General features: G+C 38.8%; 1 protein-coding gene across 1 annotated transcript in view; it reads right to left on the bottom strand.

Moving 5' to 3' along the window:
• Positions 1–354: 354 nt before the first annotated feature.
• The window catches only part of DKK2 (dickkopf WNT signaling pathway inhibitor 2), a 126,332-nt gene continuing 104,434 nt past the window's right edge, over positions 355–22,252 (bottom strand). The window contains exons 2-4 of the mRNA XM_040237512.1: positions 6,828–6,978; positions 5,399–5,554; positions 355–2,701 (exon numbers count right to left, since the gene is read on the bottom strand). Coding sequence (XP_040093446.1) covers positions 2,451–2,701; positions 5,399–5,554; positions 6,828–6,978 — 558 coding nt within the window. The 3' untranslated portion in view covers positions 355–2,450. The remainder of the gene's footprint in view (positions 2,702–5,398; positions 5,555–6,827; positions 6,979–22,252) is intronic.

Raw genomic sequence — 22,252 nt, 5'->3', positions numbered from 1 at the left:
GCCATTTCTTAATGGCTCTCTTTGTGTACAGTTCTTCTGTGTATTCTTGCCACCTCTTCTTAATGTTTTCTGCTTTTCTTAGGTCCATACAGTTTCTGTCCTTTATTGAGCCCATCTTTGCATGAAATGTTCCCTTGGTATCTCTAATTTTCTTGAAGAGATCTCTAGACAATTACAGCTGTCCCACCATGAAATAAGCACCTAACCGTAAACTGCCTTGGATCATCTCATGGTGATGTCATCCAAAGGATATCTGCTAAGACTGCAAAATCAGACCCATCTGTTCAGTTGAACTCTGAGAATCTGTGCTTCTTAAAAGTTTTTCCCATAAGCAAAAACACAAGGAAATTTGAATTCCATTTTTGAAGGCAAAAAATTTAATATATTTTATCTTATTATACATTTCCCCTAAATTACAATGTCAATAGCTGCAAATATATTCTGCTACAAAGCTTTCTGTAAGAAATATCTCTATAAGAAAATACATCTCATTAACATTTCCTGTAAATAAATTACTTCAAATAATAATTTTTGAAGGGATGTACATAAGGGAAATAATGCAGAAACCAGATTTTAAATGTAATTATTATATAGGAATGTTTCCCTGAAATGTTCCATTTTCATGTTGCTAAGCTTATAGAAACCTGTTTGTACAGACTTTGGTTCTTAATTTCTGTTTTAACAGATATGTGGGGAAAAAATGCAAATCTTAATCATATTAGTGAACCTATGTGGAAAGGTGAAATTCTTAATAGACATGCAGGCTCAGGTTCAGTTTCTACTGGGAGAACTTGAATTTGAGACTGCAAATGAGCTGTAAGTAAATGAAAACTATGGAGTGATTTATAGTCTATAAAAGAAAAGGTCCAAAGTAAAAAGTATAACTTTTTGGCTTTAATCTCTAGGCATAATATTTAGAACTGAATAGAACTGAATAAAATAAAAAGTAATAAAATGGATATAAAAATTTAGAACCTGTGGTTTCTATAGATTAGCAAAATGTAGATTTTACAAGATATTCCATTTATAATTTTTAATCTCAGTGACTGTAGAAGACAGAAACTGTATCTTTGGCAAAAAAAAAAAAACAGCTGTTGCAGAAAGAGTTGATGCTGAAAAAAGTCAGATGGTGCCATCAGCCAGTTAGAAAGCAGCTTACCAAGAGCAATGGAACCTTATTATCTTAACTGCCTTGGAGTCCATTTAATGAGACATCCTCAAAAATAAGATGATTTTATGACCTCAGAAATATAAAAGAAATATTTTGCAGTCAAGTAGTTACCTCACACTGAACTCATCTGCGTAGTAAATATTATGATAGCAAATCCCATGGATAACTTCCATGTAGACTGTGCAGCCTTGGGCTTCACATATGAAAAGTCAGTTTGTGCTTCAAACATATGATCCATGTGTTGCTAAAACTGGACAGCTGACAAAATTTCCTTGCTGTGCTTCAGTGCAGAACAGATATCTCATTTCTTTTATCATTTTTACTATACTGCAGAGTATGTGAAGAGTAAATGTCTAGTTCTATCTAACATAGGGAATGCCAAAGCTTTGAGTAATATGATCTAGTAACTTTTACTTTGGGCATCTTAAAATTTTTACAACATGAAAATTCTGCTCTGTGTTATTCACAATGGGTATAATTTGGAGAATAAAATGAGTAGGGATAACGCACAGTCAAGAGATGCAATTTATATCTAGAAACCTGAATGGATTACTTCGGTCTTATTCTACTGGTTCTTATTAATTGTAGCTGAAATTAAACTTTTCAAAAATATAAACAAGAAGCTTAAGGAATAACAAAGTTTTTTTTTTTCCTGAAGGACTTAAAGACCTGTGATTATTTTGAAATTATTTGGAAAATATTGACTGATTTTTTTCCTACCTAGGTCTTTAATTGAGCAGTAAGAAGTAGTGTTCCAAATTAAAAGGTGATTCTGTGTTGCAGATTCTCTGTGCTCCATGCTTTTATTTCCCATCAAACAATTCCTCTTTTCACGTTTTAGAGCCTGTTGTATGCCAGGGTATATGGGGAGTACTTTGTTTAACTAGAAATAAGGCTTTATAGTTATTTTTTATAGGCAGTCACCACTGTGAAAGAAATTGATCCTCCAGCACAACCTAAACTCTTGGAAAGTCACATGGTATTCATCAGTAATCCCTCTGTGTGCCTTTTATTTATTTATTTATTTTTTTTTTTTTTGAATCATGGCATCTTCACAAATGTGTACATTATTTACATAAACAAGTTGCATGATGGAAAACACACTGACCACACTTGTCACCCTTTCTGATCTTCCATTTCCTTTTTCTTTGATCTATGTTCTTATCATATTCCTCATTTTACCCCTTCTTCTGAAATCCAAATCCTACTCTCCACCATGCTATAATGCATTAAATACATGGATTCACAGTCTGCTCCTGATGCTTGTCCTCAGAGGTGGTCATATTTTCTGACAGACGTGGAGTCTGGCTTTGGAGGAGTAGGTGGCATCTTTCCATACTTTACAAGACAGGCCTTTTGCGCAGTCACACCGCTGGAAGATTTCCAGCCCATGTGAGCCCTTCTTGCGCTGCTTGGTACAGACTTCCCCCTGATGGAGCACTGGTTTGCAGATTTTGGTCCAGAAGTGACGAGCACAGCAGAACCCTTCAGTGCAGTCTAATGAACGTAGACAGGGATCTCCTTCATGTCCTAAAGAAATGATGACCGAAAGATTTTACCATGACACTGTAGGAGAAAAATCTACTCTGCAATCAGAAGCACCTAAAATATTTGTACTTAAACTATCTTCCTATCTTCCGAGATGTCTTAGAGTCGTAACAATTGACTTTCCCTCTAATCATGTGAACCAAGTATCATCTCTTTCCATTGTTTGCTGTCTGAATATTAAGTTTAATGAATAGCTAGGAGGGGGTTGCATCTTCTCTTCACTTTGGTATGGTGTGATCTTAGATATTTCTGTTTTGTTTACTTAGGTGAATGACAATAAAAAGAAATGCCTTCTATTTAATTTGATCCTTCTTGGAAAAAGTAAACAAACTGAGTCAAGAAGGCTGAAGTTGTCTGTACCTCCTAACGCCAGGTATCAGTTAAAATCTAGCCAGGAAAACAGAAGCTGAGTATTGAAAAGAGAAGATATTTAATGCAGAGAACGGGTCACACAGGCAGTGAGTTGCGAGGCCAAGAAGCACCGGAGAACGTAGAGCAGCGCCGCAGGAAGCCACCACCACATTTAGGCTGGAGGAGCCAGAGAAGCTGGTGATGTCAGCATGGGGCAAGGGCAGGGGACTGGAATCCCGGCAGGAGCTGAGGCCCCGAGGAGGTGCAGCTCTGCCAGAAACACTCCCAGAGGCAGAGAGAATCCGTTGGCCTTTCCCCTCCTCTGCCCCTCAGTCTCTCACCACAGCCAAACCCGTGCGGCTGGAAGCCACCTGACGGGGAGTCTAGGCAATGAAGTCTGTGAAAAGCTCTGATGCAGAGTGGAGCAGAGCAAGGGCAAACAGCCCCAGGGTCAACCAAGAACCCATCAGAAAAAAAAATCACAGGAGCACAGATCTGGAGATTCAATTCAGTAAAAGGATGAAGTCAGCAGAGAGCACCCACATGTCGCAGTGGGGTTGATGTGTAGCCTGCAAGCTTCTTTGTCACCCTGGATTGTAAATAGTTCTGACTTTTTAGGCCATGTGATCTGTGTCACAGCTCTTCATTCTGCTCTTGTATCACAAAAGCAGCCACAGATGATGCCTAAGTGAATGGGCAGGCCTGTGTTATGATGATCCAGAGAGATGATATGGGGTGGGAGGTGGGAGGGGGGTTCAGGACTGGGAACTCATGTACACCCGTGGTGGATTCATGTCAATGTATGGCAAAACCGATACAGTATTGTAAAGTAAAATAAAGTAAAAATAAAAATTAAAAAAAATAAAATAAAATAAACTGGCAGCAGGACAGACGTGGCTCATGGGCTGTAGTGCGCCAAGCCTGATCTAAAAGGTTAGCTGCCACCCTGGATGTCACCGGTCCCACTGTGTGAATGTGGGCACAACTCACTAGCCATCAACATTTCTTGCTAGCTGCCATCAGGAAATTACACATATAATTAGCTAATAGTGATTAATAAATTAGAAACTGTATTGTAACATAGAGATCTGTCAGAATAAAGATGGACACTCATGTACTGACCACTTCTCAGACAGCTCAGCGGGTAAAGAATCTGCCGGCAATGCAGGAGACAAAGGAGATGCGGGTTTGATCCCTGGGTCAGAAAGAGCCCCTGAAGAAAGAAATGGCCACCCACTCCAGTATTCTTGCCTTGGAAATCCCATGGAAAGAGGAGCCCGGGGGGCTACAAATCCATGGGGTCACAGAGTAGGACAAGACTGAGTGACTAAGCACGCACGTACTAAAGAATGCATGTGATTTCAGTGGGATAGAAATAGGAGATAAGGAGATAAGGCCTTCAGGAAGTGTAGACGAGGGCTGGTTGAAGAGGAACTGTCAGTCACTTTAACCCTATTGATAGAATCATTAGTGTTTTAGGTTGGACTAACAAGTCAGATATTTTGTAGGATACTAGATCCACAGAAGGTAAAAATATGGGGAAATGGTTTTATGGTTAAGTAAACTAGGGAAATACAGTATCTAAAAAAGTTAACCTGTTTTCCTCATTGCTGAACTTGTCAGAGCCTTCAATATATCAGTGTTTATTTTAAAATTCCAAAAATGGGCAGATATACTATTATAAAACTCTTGAACACACAGGTTCTTTTAGTCATACAATGTCTTGAAAGAACAGTGCTCCACAGAATACACTTGCAAAAGCCTCCTTTAAAAATATAGGTATTTCCACTTTTCAAAAATTTACTATTAGTGATTAGGCTTACCAAATATTGTGACACAAGGAAGGGAATTTTTATGGGCATACATAATCCCTCTAGAAACCAATTATTTTTGGAAAATTGGCTTATGCATAGTATATTACCTGGTTGTTTAGTGAAATAAAATTTCTGAATCTGCAAAGGTGAGAAAAGGACTCTAAATCTTAGTAATTTAATCTTATGGCAGCAAACATTTTCCCATTTATGTTTTGCAATGCTTTATTCTTGATTATGGAAGAGAAATGCTGTGTAAAAGATTTATTCTAAATATCTTGTAAAAAGGCTGAACTGTTTAGAAAATGGCATGGTTAACTGGAGTACCACAATTCTTGTCATATATATTTCTCACAATTCAAGATCTCCAAGAAACCTCTAGAATCCTCAAAACTGAGAAGAAATTCAGTTACAATCTTACTGTTTCAGTAACTTCCCATTATTTTTTTTTTCAAATTGCACTCAGAAGCAATGGAATTAATTATCTACATTTCTCTGGAGCTACAGCTATCCCCACCTTTTATATGTGACAGCTTAGTGTGAGGTCTTCCCAGGTTCTGCCATGCCAGGTCATGATTTGAGTGATGGCCGTGGTTCCGATCTCTGTGCCGAGTGCTGTCCAGAGCTGGGATATGAGGGGTTAAGATGCTCTCGGTGACTGGGATGCAGATGCCTGGAGATGGTCAGATAATTAGTTAGACTTGTTCAGGTAGTCTCCCGATGTGAAGTATGAGGCCATGTATCTATCATCTATCTAGACTTGAGAACTCAATAGTTTGGACCTAAGCCAGGCTTTCTTGATTTCAGTCTTGCCAGTCTCATGACCAAGTGACCTTGGGCAAAAATAGGGATAAAAACAGAATTCCTTTCATAAAGTTACTGTGAATACATACGAAGAGTTTAGAATAGTGACAGAGTGAAGTATTATGAAATCTTAGTAGCTTAAAATTGTCTGATCAGACATCTGTGTTTAGGATCAAGGTTCCTTTTTTAATCAAAAATAAAATCCCCATCTACACTGTAAACATCTCTAATGGGATGAGGTCTTCCTTCCTTCGCTTCTTGTCCAGGATACTCTCAGTAGGACCAGGCCCACAGGTCAGGAACAAGTGTAGGAATATGAGCCTGATTATGTTTTGCATGACTAATTGTGTTCCTGATCATGTTCTGCAAGTATTTAATTGTTTACCATGTGTTGGAGGTTCTTCATTTCATCATCAACGCTGAACTGTCTGCCCATAAGGTCACTGAGATTGGGTGAAGGCCATGTAATAGACTTCTATGTTTCCTTTTGGAGGAAACAATCACTCTATCAGCATTTGTGTGTGCCACAGTGTGGGGCTTTCAAAAAAGGGCACCTTGAGTGTGAGAATCAAGCTATGAAATTGGTATGAAAATGAAAACAAACTCACAAGTGTATTGATGAATCACTGGTTTCTGTCTTTGGTTCCTTTGCACATATTCACTTACGTGTTCAGTGGAATATAATGTCTAGCTATTTATATTCAACATTTCAACATGGAAAATCCTGGGTCAGCATAGATTATAAATTACAGCAGGTGATCAGAGCCCAGGAAAACTAAGATCTGAGAGGGACAGTAAAGCACTCACCTGCAATGCAGGACACACAGGTTTGATCCCTGGGTCAGGAAGATGGCCTGGAGAAGGGAATGCCTACCCACTCCAGTACTCTTGTCTGGGAAATACCATGGACAGAGGAGCCTGGCAGGCTCCAGACTATGGGGTCGCAAAAAGTCAGACACAACTGAGTGACTAATACACATACACCTGGTAATCGTATACATTCTAAACCCTGATCCCACTCCTGCCAGTTTGGAAGTCTCCTTACATTTTAGAAGTATGACTAAGGAGAAGGCAGTATAACTTGGTCTCCAGGTTTCCTACATGAAAGGAAAGAGGCCCATCACACTGAATGAGACCTTTACCATTATTGCAGCGGGTACCAGGACAACACATGCCATCTCTATGGCAGCGCTTCTTTTTCCTTCGACACACCATGCAGGCCGACGATGCTTGGTGAGGACTGTGGCAGTACCTCCCAACTTCACATTCCTTATCACTGCTACAAGGGTAGGCCTGTCATGAAGCAGAACAAGAACACCAAAAGCAAAGATTAGATCTTGTAAGCAAAAAGCTATTGCACCAAATCGTGATGGAAAATCAGAAGATTTCCCTCCTCAAAGGAAATATTTAATAACGTTCTGAGCAGAGGTACTACGTAGTAACAATACTTAATTAAGGGCTTTATAAACATTGATTGCTGATGGTGACGACAAAGATGAAGTTGACAGTGTTCATGTATTTTCAATGACATGACCTTGGGGTTAGGATTTAGATTTTATTTTGATTAGTAGAGCCCTAAAGTGTGACTCTGGAGGCTCAAAAAATAGCTGTAATTGTTATACTGCCACTGATTGAAGGTGTGAATGAAACAGCCTAGTCACTCTTTTTTTTTTTACCCACTGAACTAGCATAAGGAGAAGGTTACAAAAAGCAACAATGGGCTGTGCTAGCAGCTAAAATACATTTCCTGCCCATTTATGGAACAGATATTCCAAGAGTGATTTCTTAGTTCCTGCCTGTGAGGAACACACAGACAGAGATGCTTCCAGAGAGTTTGAAGCAATGGAACTTTGGGAACAAAGAATTCAAGGAGCAGCATCTTCACTCCAAATTCAGTGATGAGCAGCAGTAGAATTCTGAGCGGTCGGAGCATGGTAAACTCCAGTTATATCATTATGTTCTCAGGGAACAAAAAAGCAGACTTGGGATATACAAAATAGCCCTACAGGCTACTTACACAGGAAGGACTTCTGTTCCTACGTTTCTCTACCAAGTTGTTGATTCAGAAGGCTACTTAAGCAATGTCATATATTATCTCAAAAAATGCATTTATATACACCCTCCAATTATATATTCCTTGTATCTCGGAAGTTACTGGAATGCTTAAAATGTCCCTGTTTTCAGAGACTGAGAATGGAGAAACAGAAATATCACACCACACATCAAATTAACTCACATTTTGAGGCATGTTGACAGCGAGACTTATTTGGAAGTCTTTTTTATTGCTGTGGTGTAGTTTTTTTTTTTCCTACTTTTCACAATAATGCATTTTTTAAAATTGCAAAATAAAAAAACTTAAAAAGCAATATAGTTTTTAAGCAAGCATAAATGATAGGACTAGAAAACTACGGGATAAAGCTTTTGTGACTCTCAAATGATTAGCGTGGTTTGAACGTTTTCCTTTTGAAATGAGGTTGATGACTTCACCCTGCATGCACTGCCTCTCCCTTACCCCCACCCCTCTCTTTCTTCCCTCGCCTTTTCTCCCTGGGCCTTCCTCCTGGGTATGTTTGCATGCATTCAGACCCCTTGTGTTTTCCATTCAGATCTGATCATGTAAGAAAGAGGAAATAAGTGTGAAGTTGATGTGTGACTCTGGAAACTTTACATGTTATTTGATGATAAAAGATAAACCTTTAACATCATTACAATTTACTTTTACCCTCAGAAGAGAACAGAAAATAGAAAAACCTCTAACTTCAGACTGAAAAGTGTTCTTGAAGCATTGCACACTGGCAATATTTGATGCCCACTTTATAAGTGAAGCCCAATAAAACTATAAAATTAATTTGGATATAACTGTCCCATTCTGTAACTCCATCATTAGGCTTAAGAAAGAATCTGAATGAGCTTGAATTCAGAGTATCAGGTCACTTTTCAAGAGTCCAGGACTGATGAAAACAAAACAAATGTCACTTCCGGACTTGCTACACTCTTTCCCCCCTGAGCACTTTACTGCCTTCATATTTAAACCCATTAAGTTTAACTGAAATACACTTCACATGTTTCTGATTCATTTACATTTGTTTCACCAAATTGTTTTGCAAGAAACATTTGATGTATCACAAGGTTTTTTTTTTTTTTTTTTCTTCCCTCAAAAATAGGACATGTTCTTTCAATGGAAGTAAACACTTGCCACCTAAAACATCATGTGTAATGCAACTCAAACAATGACTCTTCAAGGGATTTTGAATATAGAGAAATACTTGATTCTATTCCTAAAACAATAGCCTGTACGGTAGAAAGCAACTTGTTTTCTAAAAGTTGAAGTTCGTTTATGCAGAAAATTAGAGAAAGCACATTATCATCTTCCTGTTCTCAGTTGATGGGAAATGGAAAATACTTGGTGGAAAATATTTGACACTGTTACAGAAAGCAGTATGCACAGTAGTACTTTGTGAATGGGATCACAGTAAAATTCTTACCAATTTTTCAGAGGAGAGAGCAAAAATAGTAGGCAGTGTTATTATGTTCCAGTGTATCTTTTATTGAACTAGAAATGATATAGGCAGAAAAAGTATGCAGGAATTTTTTTTTTAATGGAAGTTTATTCTTAATGTGAACTTGTCCTTGGAATGGAATCCCAGAACATAATATTCAGGGAAGTTCTTTGACTAAAATAAAAGTGTTTAAAAATTAAAATTCAAGGTTCTATTACATAGCTTCTAGTATGCTTATGGAACTCCTGGCTCCGATAAACAGCATTTATGTATGAATAAAATCAAGAATAGATGAGAAAAACTGATTGAAACAAGTTATAGGGAAAGGAACTGATATTTGGGGACATGCTTTGTCTTCTGAAAATCAGTGTCCCTCAGGATGGGTCTAGTCAGCAATAAAGTTTACTTGATGTAACCATTAGCAAAAAAAAACGCAGAACAGGAGAAAACACGACTCTGACTGGTTAAAAGGGATTCTCATGTTTTTGGCCTAATGCATTATTTTTCAGGAAAGAGTTTTAAACTCAAGTATGAGAGTTCTGCAGTTTGCTATGGAGTTTTTCCTGAACATTCAGTTCAGTTCAGTTGCTCAGTCGTGTCCGACTCTTTGCGACCCCATGGACTGCAGCACACCAGTCTTCCCCATCCTACATTAGTCCCTTTTAACATGTCTGGAAATAGTATCATATTAGGCAAGAGAGGGAGGAAGGGAGAGACAGAGAGAAAAGCACATAGTTAACATAGTTAAGGAGAATCCTGAAGAAGTGATGACTTGTGGCAATTAACAAGCCCACTGAAGGGACTTATATACTTTAATAAAAGTGTCATTAAGAAACTTTCCCATGGAAAAGTACTTTCCTTTGGCCTCCAAAGGTCCCATTTAATGATGATTTTTACATTTGAGCACCTCAGTCTAAGCTTCCATTTAACAAAAATAATAATATGCATCTCTGGTTCTTATTTTATAAATGAGTAAGAAGACTGATTATCTTCACCTGATGTGGAAATTATTAATAGTGAATTTCTTTGGCTCTTCATTCACTTGACTTTAAGTGAACAGTATAAGGAACAGTGACAGTCTGTGTGGATGTCTAGAAATCAAATGAAAGAATTAGAGACTTTATACATGGCTATTCTGTATTAATATTTCCAAAACTGAATCAGAAATCATTCCCTCAGCATCCAGGAATACACACGCGCCTTCATGCAAAATCACTCATGACTTATCCTCAGTCACACTTAGGGGCTGAATTCATTTGCGAGACCTAATAATAGCAGAAGATAGGCCATAAATTAAGAAAGCATGAGAGCTGTCCCTGATGAAGCCAAAAAGCAGAGAAGTTTTGCCCAACCCCCCCTTTTAGACTAAAAATACAGTGGTTCCCATAAATAGAAGTGCTAGTTATCATTAGCAGGATGCCATGGACTGAAATAAGAGTGAACACATTGGGCACAGCTTGAAAATAATGTCCATCAGAAGTGAGCATTTCTTGTTTAGTATCAGGGGTATTTTTTAACATCCGTTTACTCTGTGCTAATCTGGAACCTTTCTTTACAGTTTTAGCAATGAAGTGAAGAGAGGTAAAGTAACGTCTGCAAATAAGTCTTATGTGCTCAGCGGCAGAAAAGTTGGGGATCAGAGCCCTGCCCTAGGTTGTAGACCTCACTGCAAGGTGTCACAACTGATCTTTTAATGACTGTTAATGCACACATAGAAAAGGTATTTGAATGGTGGCCAGTGTGCTGAATTTAGAGATTAGGAAAATAAACTTGGCCACTTCCCTTTCTAGAAGCCTCCAAATACCAACAGCATGTCCTGCTGCAGCTGTTGGAAAAACAGAATACTGGCAGAAAACACTGACAAGACTATAAACAACGTTTTCTCTTTCCACCTTTTTGACAACCGTTTTATGGCTGTTTAAATTCAGTGTAACCAGAGTTATAGGCAAAATCCCAGCATGCTAATAATGATAAATAATATTCTAATGAATAAAATAAAATGTTACTGCCTCTTCTTAAACTAATTGAGCCTCTTTTTTTCCCTATTATTCTTAAAACTGCAGAGAGAAAAGGCTTATTAAATCAAGACTTAGATTTAGGGCTGACTGTATTTTTTTTACTTTTCAATTTCTGCCCATCCCTTAGAACCTTCTCCCCCTACCCAATGCAACAGAGAAGTGATTATGAAATGAGAAGTGCTTCAGGTATCTCAGCAGCACTGACTACTTTTTATAGACCTTTTGCCACAAGTAAAACCTTAGTTTAACTCCCAAGCTTTTGAAACAGTGACATTGTTCCTATTTAATAAAGGGGGGAAAAAAGAAGAGAGAAACATCACAAAGTTTTCATGTGGGGAGCCACCCATCCGGATTCTTGCAAGAGCGTCCTAGTTTTGTTGTTGTTGTTTTACTCGGGACAATCCTTTGTCCCCGCAAGCACTGTTTGTAACAATCTTGGAAGTTTTCTGGAGCCAGAAAAACATCATCAGCTGGGCAGGCAGAAGAAAGCCTGCAGGGGGACAACCCAGCTGTGGGAATGGAAAACATCTGAAGCAAGTGGATAGAGGGAGGTGGCCAAAAGGGCTGGGGACTAGAACATGTCTGAGGTCTTAACACAGCAAAGGGTTGGCGATTGCTTTTGGGAAACCAGATCAGACTGGCTTCCTCTCAGTCCCTAGAGAAAAGATTAATTTCCCTTGTCATGACATTCTGCATGATAGAGCTATATTTCAGTGAACATGCAAAATGTGCTACTCTTTAAAGTGGTCGTTTCAGACTCATACCCTAACATTGTAACTGCAGGAGGTGCGGGGAAATATAACCCAATCTGTGTAGTTGTACACTTCATGCCAAAGGCTAGGCAATTTGATCTTTTCCTTTATCCACAATTACCTCTAGGGGACAGGGGTTTACTAGATGCATCTTTGAGGATTCCTGAACCTATTGCCAGGAGAATTGAGCTGTTTTAACCTTGAGGGGAAATTTTCAGATATTTCATGATATTCTGGATGTGCACCATAGTTTCTTAAGGCGGCTGCTTAGATATTCCTTTAGTATTCAATAATTACTTATTTGGCTTTTATTTCTTGAACTCCGAACTATAATATGGAAACTAAAAACTATATTCTGTGATCTGAAAATCATTGCCCCTAAAATAATTTTGAAAAACATGCATCATCGTATGCATTTGATATGTAAAATGTTTCAGTGTAGTTTATTAATATATAATGTTAAACATTTTATAAGATGAAGTTCATACATTGACATGAATCCACCATGGCAAAACCAATACAGAATTGTAAAGTAAAATAAAAAAGAAAAGAAAAAGATGAAGTTCACAGTAATTTGTCATGATTCAATAAAATATTGTGCAATGCAGCCTGATCCTAAAGTAAATCACAATGTATTTATCAGTAGATATTCTTCCTTGAGAAAGATAATCTTAGAAAACATTCAATTAAATTTTAAAATGCACAAGTCATCACAACTGTTTTGAATGTTTTGTATTCAGAACTTTCCGACTAGAGCCAAGACTCACTTAAAAAAAAAAAAAAGGAAGAATGATAAGGATGTTTAAAGTGATGAAGGATACATAAATTGATTAAAAAGAAAAACCTACAGCCAATAGTACCAAGTAAGGCTCTCATTTAGGCTCTCACTCAGATTCAAGAAGAAATCAATAGCTTTACAGATAAGAGAATTCAGTACCACCAAATTAGCTTCACAACAAAAGCTAAAGGAACTTTTCTAGGCAGGGAAGAAAAAGAGGCCACAACTAGAAAGATGAAAATCACAAATGGGAAAGCTCGCCAGTAAAGGCAAATGTACCGTAAAAGTAGGGAATCATCTGCACACAAATATGATATCAAAATCAGCAAGCTTTAGAATAGGAAAGCACAAATGCAAGAAATGAGAAACACATTTGAAAATAAGAGACCAGGAATTTAAAACAACTGTGTGTGTGTGTGTGTGTGTGTGTGTGTGTGTGTGTGTGTGTGTGTAGACTGCTATATCAAAACCTCATGGGAATGGTAAACCAAAAAACTACGATAGATACACAAAAAAAGAAAAATCAGTGCAAAGACAACTCAATAGAGTATCAGATTGTCATCAAACCATAAGAACAAAAAGAAGGGAAGAACAAAAACCTACAATAACAAATCCAAAACAGTTTTTAAAATGGCAATAAGAACATATATGTCGATAATTACCTTAAATATAAATGGATTAAATGCTCTAACCAAAAGACATAGACTGGCTGATTGGTTATGAAACTAGTTTTGTATATATGATACCTACAAGAGACCTACCCCAGGCTCAGGGGCACATACAGACTGAAAGTGAGGGGATGGAAGAAGGTCCTCCATGCAAATGAGAATCAGAAGAAATGGAGTAGCAATACTCATATCAGACAAAATGGACTGTAAAGACTGTTACGAAAGATAAGGATAATGTAATACATAATGATCAAGGGATTAATCCAAGAAGATAAGGAAAGAAAGTGCCTTTCTGTGTTTAGAATGTCCTGATCAATCACTAAGGATATCTTTGTTAAACCAATATTCTGAATTCTATTTTAGTTTGCCACCAAAAGTGTTTTTTTTTTTAACCTTTGAATAATGCAGTATATCAAGATTTGGAATGTGTGATAGTTTTGCCTTTTCATACTGTTCATGGGGTTATAAATGAAAGAATACTGAAGTGGTTTGCCATTCACCTCTCCAGTGGACCACGTTTTGTCGGAACTCTCCACCAGGACCCGTCCATCTTGGGTGGCCCTACACGGCATGGCTCATAGCTTCATTGAATTAGACAAGGTTGTGATCCATGAGATTAATTTTCTGTAATTAGTTAACATTGGCTAGTTTTCTGCAATTGTGGTTTTCATTCTGTCTGCCCTCTAACAGATAAGAGGCTTGTGGAAGCTTCCTGATGAGAGGGACTGGCTATGGGGGAATCCGGGTCTTGCTCTGATGGGCAGGGCCATGCTCAGTAAATCTTTAATCCAATTTTCTGTTGATGGGTGGTATATTACACTGAAAGATAAACTCCCAGGTCCATAGGTGCCCCGTATGATACTGGAGAAGAGTGGAGAAATAACTCCAGGAAGAATGAAGGGATGGAGCCAAAGCAAAAACAGCGCCCAGCTGCAGATGTGTCTGGTGATGGAAGTAAAGTCTGATGCTGTAAAGAGCAATATTGCATAGGAACCTGGAATGTTAGGGCCATTAATCAAGGTAAATTGGAAGTAGTTAAACAGAAGATGGCAAGAGTGAACATTGGCATTTTAGGAATCAGCGAACTAAAATGGACTGGAATGGGTGATTTTAATTCAGGTGACCATTATATCTACTACTGTGGGCAAGAATCCCTTAGAAGAAATGAAGTAGCCCTCATAGTCAACCAAAGAGTCTGAAATGCAGTACTTGGGTACAGTCCTAAAAATGACAGAATTATCACTCTTCGTTTCCAAGGCAAACCATTCAGTATCACAGTAATCCAAGTCTATGCCCCGAACCACTAATGCCAAAGAAGCTGAATGGTTCTATGAAGATCTACAAGACTTTATGTCCTTTTCATCATAGGGGACTAGGATGCAAAAGTAGGAAGTCAAGAGATACAGAGACTAACAGGCAAGTTTGGCATTGCAATACAAAATGAAGCAGGGCAAAGGCCAACAGAGTTTTGCCAAGAGAATGCACTGGTCATAAAAAATACTCTCTTGCAACAATGCAAGAGATGACTCTACACAAGGACATCACCAGATGGTCAATACATAAATCATTGATTGTACTTTTTGCAGCCAAAGATGGAGAAGTTCTGTAGAGTCAGTAAATCCAAGACCAGGAGCTGACTGTGTGGCTCAGATCATGAATACCTTATCGCCAAATTCAGACTTAAATTGACGAAAGTAGGGAAAACCACTAGACCACTCAGGTATGTCCTAAATCAATTCCCTTTTGATTATAGAGTGGAAGGGACAAATAGATTCAAGGGATTAGGTCTGATAGACAGAGTGCCTGAAGAAATATGGACAGAGGAGGTTCATACCATTGTATAGGAGGTGGTGATAAAAACCATGCTCAAAGAAAAAATTCAAAAAGGCAAGTGGCTGTCTGAGGAGGCCTTACAAATAGCTGAGAAAAGAAGAGAAGCAAAAGGGGAAGAAGAAAAAGAAAGATACATTCATCTGAATGAAGAGTTACAAAGAATAGAAAAAAGATAAGAAAGCCTTCCTCAGTGATCAATGCTGAGGAACAGAGGAAAACAATAGGATGGGAAAAACTAGAGACCTCTTCAAGAAACTTAGAGATACCAAGGGAACCATTGCTTGCTAGTTCAGTTCAGTTCAGTCACTCAGTCTTGTCCGACTCTTTGCGACCCCATGAATTGCAGCACGCCAAGCCTCCCTGTCCATCACCATCTCCTGGAGTTCACTCAGATTCACGTTCATCGAGTCAGTGATGCCATCCAGCCATCTCATCCTCTGTCGTACCCTTCTCCTCCTGCCCCCAATCCCTCCCAGCATCAGAGTCTTTTCCAATGAGTCAACTCTTCACATGAGGTAGCCAAAGTACTGGAGTTTCACCTTTAACATCATTCCTTCCAAAGAAATCCCAGGGTTGATCTCCTTCAGAATGGACTGGTTGGATCTCCTTGCAGTCCAAGGGACTCTCAAGAGTCTTCTCCAACACCACAGTTCAAAAGCATCAATTCTTCGGCGCTCAGCCTTCTTCACAGTCCAACTCTCACATCCATACATGACCACTGGAAAAACCATAGCCTTGACTAGACAGACCTTAGTCGGCAGAGTAATGTCTCTGCTTTTGAATATGCTATCTAGGTTGGTCATAACTTTTCTTCCAAGGAGTAAGCATCTTTTAATTTCATGGCTGCAGTCACCATCTGCAGTGATTTTGGAGCCCCCCAAAATAAAGTCTGACACTGTTTCTACCTTTTCCCCATCTATTTCCCATGAAGTGATGGGACCAGATGCCATGATCTTGGTTTTCTGAATGTTGAGCTTTAAGCCAACTTTTTCACTCTCCTCTTTCACTTTCATCAAGAGGCTTTTTAGTTCCTCTTCACTTTCTGCCATAACGGTGGTGTCATCTGCATATCTGAGGTTATTGATATTTCTCCCAGCAATCTTGATTCCAGCTTGTATTTCTTCCAGTCCAGTGTTTCTCATGATGTACTCTGCATATAAGTTAAATAAGCAGGGTGACAGTATACAGCCTTGACGTACTCCTTTTCCTGTTGGAACCAGTCTTTTGTTCCATGTCCAGTTCTAACTGTTGCTTCCTGACCTGCATACAGATTTCTCAAGAGGCAGGTCAGGTGGTCTGGTATTCCCATCTCTTGAAGAATTCTACACAGTTTATTGTGATCCACACAGTCAAAGGCTTTGGCATAGTCAATAAAACAGAAATAGATGTATTGCATAGGAACCTGGAATGTCAGGTCCATGAATCAAGGCAAATTGGAAGTGGTCAAACAACAGATGGCAAGAGTGAATGTCGACATTTCAGGCTGAGATGCACACAATAAAGGATAGAAATAATATGCACCTTACAGAAGCAGAAGATATTAAGAATAGATGGCAAGAATACATAAAAGAACTATATAAAACAGATCTTAATGACCCAAATAACTATGATGGTGTGATCACTCACCCAGAGCCAGACATCCTGGTGAGTGAATTCAAGTGGGCCTTAGGAAGAATCACTATGGACAAAGCTAGTGGAGGTGATGGAATTGCAGCTGATCTATTTGAAATCCTAAAAGATGATGCTTTTAAAGTGTTGCATCCAATATGCCAACAAATTTAGAAAACTCAGCAGTGGCCACAAGACTGGAAAAGGTCAGTGTTCATTCCAATCCCAAAGAAGGGCAATGCCAAAGAATGTTCAAAATACCAAACAATTGCACTCATTTCACACGCTAGCAATGTAATGCTCAAAATTCTCCAAGTGAGGCTTCAACAGTACATGAACCATGTACATGTAGATGTTCAAGCTGGATTTAGAAAAGACAGAGGAACCAGAGATCAAATTGCCAACATCCACTGGATCACAGAAACAGCAAGAGAGTTCTAGAAAAATATCTGCTTCACTAACTACAGTAAAGACTTTGACTGTGTGGATCACAACAAACTGTGGAAAATTCTTCAAGAGATGGGAATAACAGACCACCTTACCTGCCTCCTGAGAAATCTGTATGCAGATCAAGAAGCAACAGTCAGATCGAAACATGGAACAACGGATTGCTTCCAAATTGGGAAAGGAGTACATCAAGGCATTTGTTGTCACCCTGCTTATTTAACTTCTATGCAGAGTACATCATGTGAAATGCCAGGCTGGATGAAGCACAAGCTGGAATCAAGACTGCCAGGAGAAATATCATATCCAGGTGACACAACTCTTACGGCAGAAAGCAAAGAGAAACTAAAGCGCCTCTTGATGAAAGTGAAAGAGGAGAGTGAGAAAGCTGGCCTAAAACTCAACATACAAAAAACTAAGATCATAGCATCCGGTCCCATCACTTCATGGCAAATGGATGGGGAAACAATGGAAACAGTGACGGACTTTATTTTCTTGGGCTCCAAAATCACTGTGAATTGTTATTGCAGCCATGAAATGAAAGACGCTTGCTCCTTCAAGAAAAGCTTTGACTAACCTAAACAGCATATTAAAAAGCAAAGATGTTACTTTACCAACAAATGTCTATCTAGTCAAAGCTATGGTTTTTCCAGTAGTCATGTATGGGTGTGACAGTTGGACCATAAAGAAAACTGAGCACTGAAGAATTGATGTTTTTGAACCGTAGTGTTGGAGAAGACTCTTGAGAGTCCCTTGGACTGCAAAGAGATCAAACCAGTCAATTCTAAAGGAAAGCAATCCTGAATATTCATTGGAAGGACTGATGCTAAAGCTGAAGCTCCAATACTTTGGTCACCTGATGTGAATAACTGACTCCTTAGAAAAGACCCTGATGCTGGGAAAGATAGAAGGTGGGGGAGAAGGGCACAACAGAGGATGAGATGGTTGGCTAGCATCACCATCTTGATGGATATGAGTTTGAGCAAGCTCTGCGAGTTGGTGATGGACAGGGAACCCTGCTGTGCTGCATGAGATTGCAAAATGTCAGATAGGATGAAAAGACTGAACTGAAGTCAACTGTTTTCTTTTTCTCTCCCCATAAAATAGCAAAAGACTTATTGTAAACACAGGCATTTTCCCAGACAACTTTAAGGAAAAGAACCATGGAAGGTGAAGATCTGGAAATTGATTCCCTAAAACAATTCATGCTGTGCACACTGTGGAAAACCTTTGAATACCTTTTACACATGCTCATTTTAAGACTAAGTTTGTTAGACATTGGATTTTTTTATATAAAAGTTCAGAATTTAGAGAATTTCTACTAATACTTCCTGGATTATAAATTAGGAATGCTAGATTTCTGGCAGGGTTCATTAACCTCCCCAGTGTTCAGAAGGCCTCACCTAAATCCTAAGAAACAGTAATTTTGTGAAATAAATTCAGGGTCCTCTCCCACTTCAGTTCTTCACCCTTCTCTGTATGTCATTAAGTAGAAAAGAGGTTCTAAGGAATTCCCCACTTTGAACACAGACCACATTCTCAACTGCATTGTGTGTTTCACTGCTGTTGATCGGGGGTGAATGGAAAGAGGAATGCTTCCTTTATGGTCTCAGGACCTGAGAAATCTAAACCATCTTGTTAACTTGGCTTTTATTTTGCTGGTTTTAGGCCATTTCCCCCTCATTTGGAATATATAGGGCAGAACATTTCTATCCCTGTTCAAAAAGCATTTCCAGAGTGCTTTTGTAGCAGTGGCTGGAGCCCTTTATACTCCATATGTAATCATAAAGCCCTTTGTAATTCTGCATTGATTCAGTATAACTGTCCTAACCAAAACAGCAAAAGAAATCCCACAATTTTGCATTTTCTTTTAAATCCAGGATCAAAGGTCTGTAATATAATTTTCATTGTAGCCTTTCAAACTTACCTGACCTCATGACCTGCAGCAAAGTAATATGGTAGGAAGAAATTTGGAGTTATACTGAAGTTTGAATTATGCATTCACAATTAATTTGTTGTTACAAGTTATTTAACTGAGTCTCAGTTTCCTCCATGATAAGATGGAAATAATCCTTACCTTCAGCAGCATTTGCCCCTCTTTGTTTGTTCAGTTGCCAAGTTATGTCTGAGTCTCTTGTGACCCCATGGACTATAGCCCACCAGGCTCCTCTGTTCATGGAATTTTTCAGGAAGAAGACTAGAGCGGCTTACGATTTCTTCTCCTGGGGATCTTCCTGACCCAGGAATCAAACCCAGATCTCCTGCATTGGCAGGTGGATTCTTTACCACTGAGCCACCAGAGAGCCCTTCCCCCTCCTTACCTAATCTTAAAAATCGCATTGGGTTTCTTTAAAAACAACGTATTCTTCACAGACTATTCATAGAGGCTAATTCTGTAGAACTAGATGTGGTCCAGGAATCTTTATTTTTAATGAATACTGTCCTGGTAATTATATGATAAGGTAAGATAGGGAAACACTGCTTTATAGAATTGCTGCAAAAATTAAAGATGCTTTTGTACATGTATTATACTGACAATGTCTGGTCTACATGAGATGTGGACTCAGTAGTGTTCCAGACAGACATGGATATAAGGTAGAGATTGGTTCCCTAATATCAGCATGAATCTAAGTAAGAGACTCACTAACAACAACAACTATTTCCAACTATTTCCTCAGTGCTAGTACATAGCCACTGTGCTTTGGGGTGGCTTAAGAATTTCTAAAACTGTATAAAAAAGTAAAGTAACATATAACACACCAGTGCATTTGGGAGAAACACAGTGTAGACTCAGAGCTGTCAACACAGCCATTATGGCTGGCTTGTTTCATATCCTCATGTGGTGTCCACCTGGTTCTGGTTGACAGTGAGTAGCTTTGCAGTTTTCTTTGCATCGTGTGTCCTGTTGGTCTTTAAAAAACAAGTACTCTTCCTCCCTATACCAAGTATGAAAAAGAGATGAGGTATGATTTTATTATTATTTTATATTTTTTGTATAGCATCAGATTTTCCTTTCTAATGAAAAGCACACTGAAAACTCAAATATTGATGTCCAAGTAGATATGAAAACATTCTTTCAAACTGCTGTTTAAAACAGTCTTTCAGTTCAGTTCAGTTCAGTCGCTCAGTCGTGTCCGACTCTTTGCGACCCCATGAATCGCAGCACACCAGGCCTCCCTGTCCATCACCATCTCCCGGAGTTCACTCAAACTCATGTCCATCGAGTCTGTGATGCCATCCAGCCATCTCATCCTCTGTCATCCCCTTTTCCTCCTGTCCCCAATCCCTCCCAGCATCAGAGTCTTTTCCAATGAGTCAACTCTTCACATGAGGTGGCCAAAGTATTGGAGTTTCAGCTTTAGCATCATTCCTTCCAAAGAAATCCCAGGGCTGATCTCCTTTAGAATGGACTGGTTGGATCTCCTTGCAGTCCAAGGAACTTTCAAGAGTCTTCTCCAACACCACAGTTCAAAAGCATCAATTCTTTGGTGCTCACTTTCTTCATAGTCCAACTCTAACATCCATACGTGACCACTGGAAAAACCATAGCCTTGACTAGATGGACTTTTGTTGGCAAAGTAATGTCTTTGCTTTTCAATATGCTGTCTAGGTTGGTCATAACTTTTCTTCCAAGGAGTAAGCGTCTTTTAATTTTATGGCTGCAGTCACCATCTGCAGTGATTTTGGAGCCCCCCAAAATAAAGTCAGCCACTGTTTCCACTGTTTGCCCATCTATTTCCCATGAAGTGATGGGACCAGATGCCATGATCTTGGTTTTCTGAATGTTGAGCTTTAAGCCAACTTTTTCACTCTCCTCTTTCACTTTCATCAAGAGGCTTTTTAGTTCCTCTTCACTTTCTGCCATAAGGATGGTGTCATCTGCATATCTGAGGTTATTGAGATTTCTCCCAGCAATCTTGATTCCAGCTTGTGCTTCTTCCAGCCCAGCGTTTCTCATGATGTACTCTGCATATAAGTTAAATAAGCAGGGAGACAATATACAGCCTTGATGTACTCCTTTTCCTATTTGGAACCAATCTTTTGTTCCATGTCTATTTCTAACTGTTGCTTCCTGACCTGCATATAGGTTTCTCAAGACGCAGGTCAGGTGGTCTGGTATTCCCATTTCTTTCAGAATTTTCCACAATTTATTGTGGTCCACACAGTCAAAGACTTTGGTATAGTCAATAAAGCAGAAATAGATGTTTATTCTGGAACTTTCTTCCTTTTTCCATGATCCAACTAATGTTGACAATTAAATCTGTGGTTCCTCTGCCTTTTCTAAAACCAGCTTGAACATCTGGAAGTTCACAGTTCACATATTGCTGAAGATGATAGAATAGGTCAGTGCTAGTAAATATTTCTGTGCCCCAGTGTAAACAATAGTGAATTTTTAATGTTTCAAGAGTTGGAGTCATTTTTTACTTATAATATTACGGGTTTAGAAATGCAAATCCTATGGAGGTGTGTGTGTGTATGTATGTATATGTACATAAGATATCTTGCCTTCTTGCCTTCTCTTGGGAAGATATACTCAAGAAACACATATCAAAATTTACCAGTGGGAATGCGGACAGGGTTGTTGAGAACAGAAAACAGAAGAACATTTAGTTTCCATATGAATGCTTTTAAACATTTTATAATATGTGATGGGTTACATGTATTATCTATTAAAATTAATATAATTTTTTAAAGATTTACAGTTAATAGGCCCCATAGAACACACCGAAACAGAAGGTTGACTATAACTAAGCCAATTTTTAAGGGTCTTGAACATCCTCAAATTTTGGCAACTATGAGGGTCCCTGGAACCAATTCCCTGTGAATACTGATGAACAACTGTAATATTATGAGATTCAAAGTGAAATGTACTCCTTGCTAATTTATGCCTCATGATTTTTCATATTAGGAAGGCTTGGAAGAACTTGGATTTCCTAAAGCCAGGGTTTATTGCAAGAGTATCAAG

The sequence above is a fragment of the Oryx dammah genome, unplaced genomic scaffold (assembly GCF_014754425.2).
Source record: "Oryx dammah isolate SB20612 unplaced genomic scaffold, SCBI_Odam_1.1 HiC_scaffold_3, whole genome shotgun sequence".
NCBI lineage: Eukaryota > Metazoa > Chordata > Mammalia > Artiodactyla > Bovidae > Oryx > Oryx dammah.
This window is presented reverse-complemented; position numbering and strand designations above follow the sequence as displayed.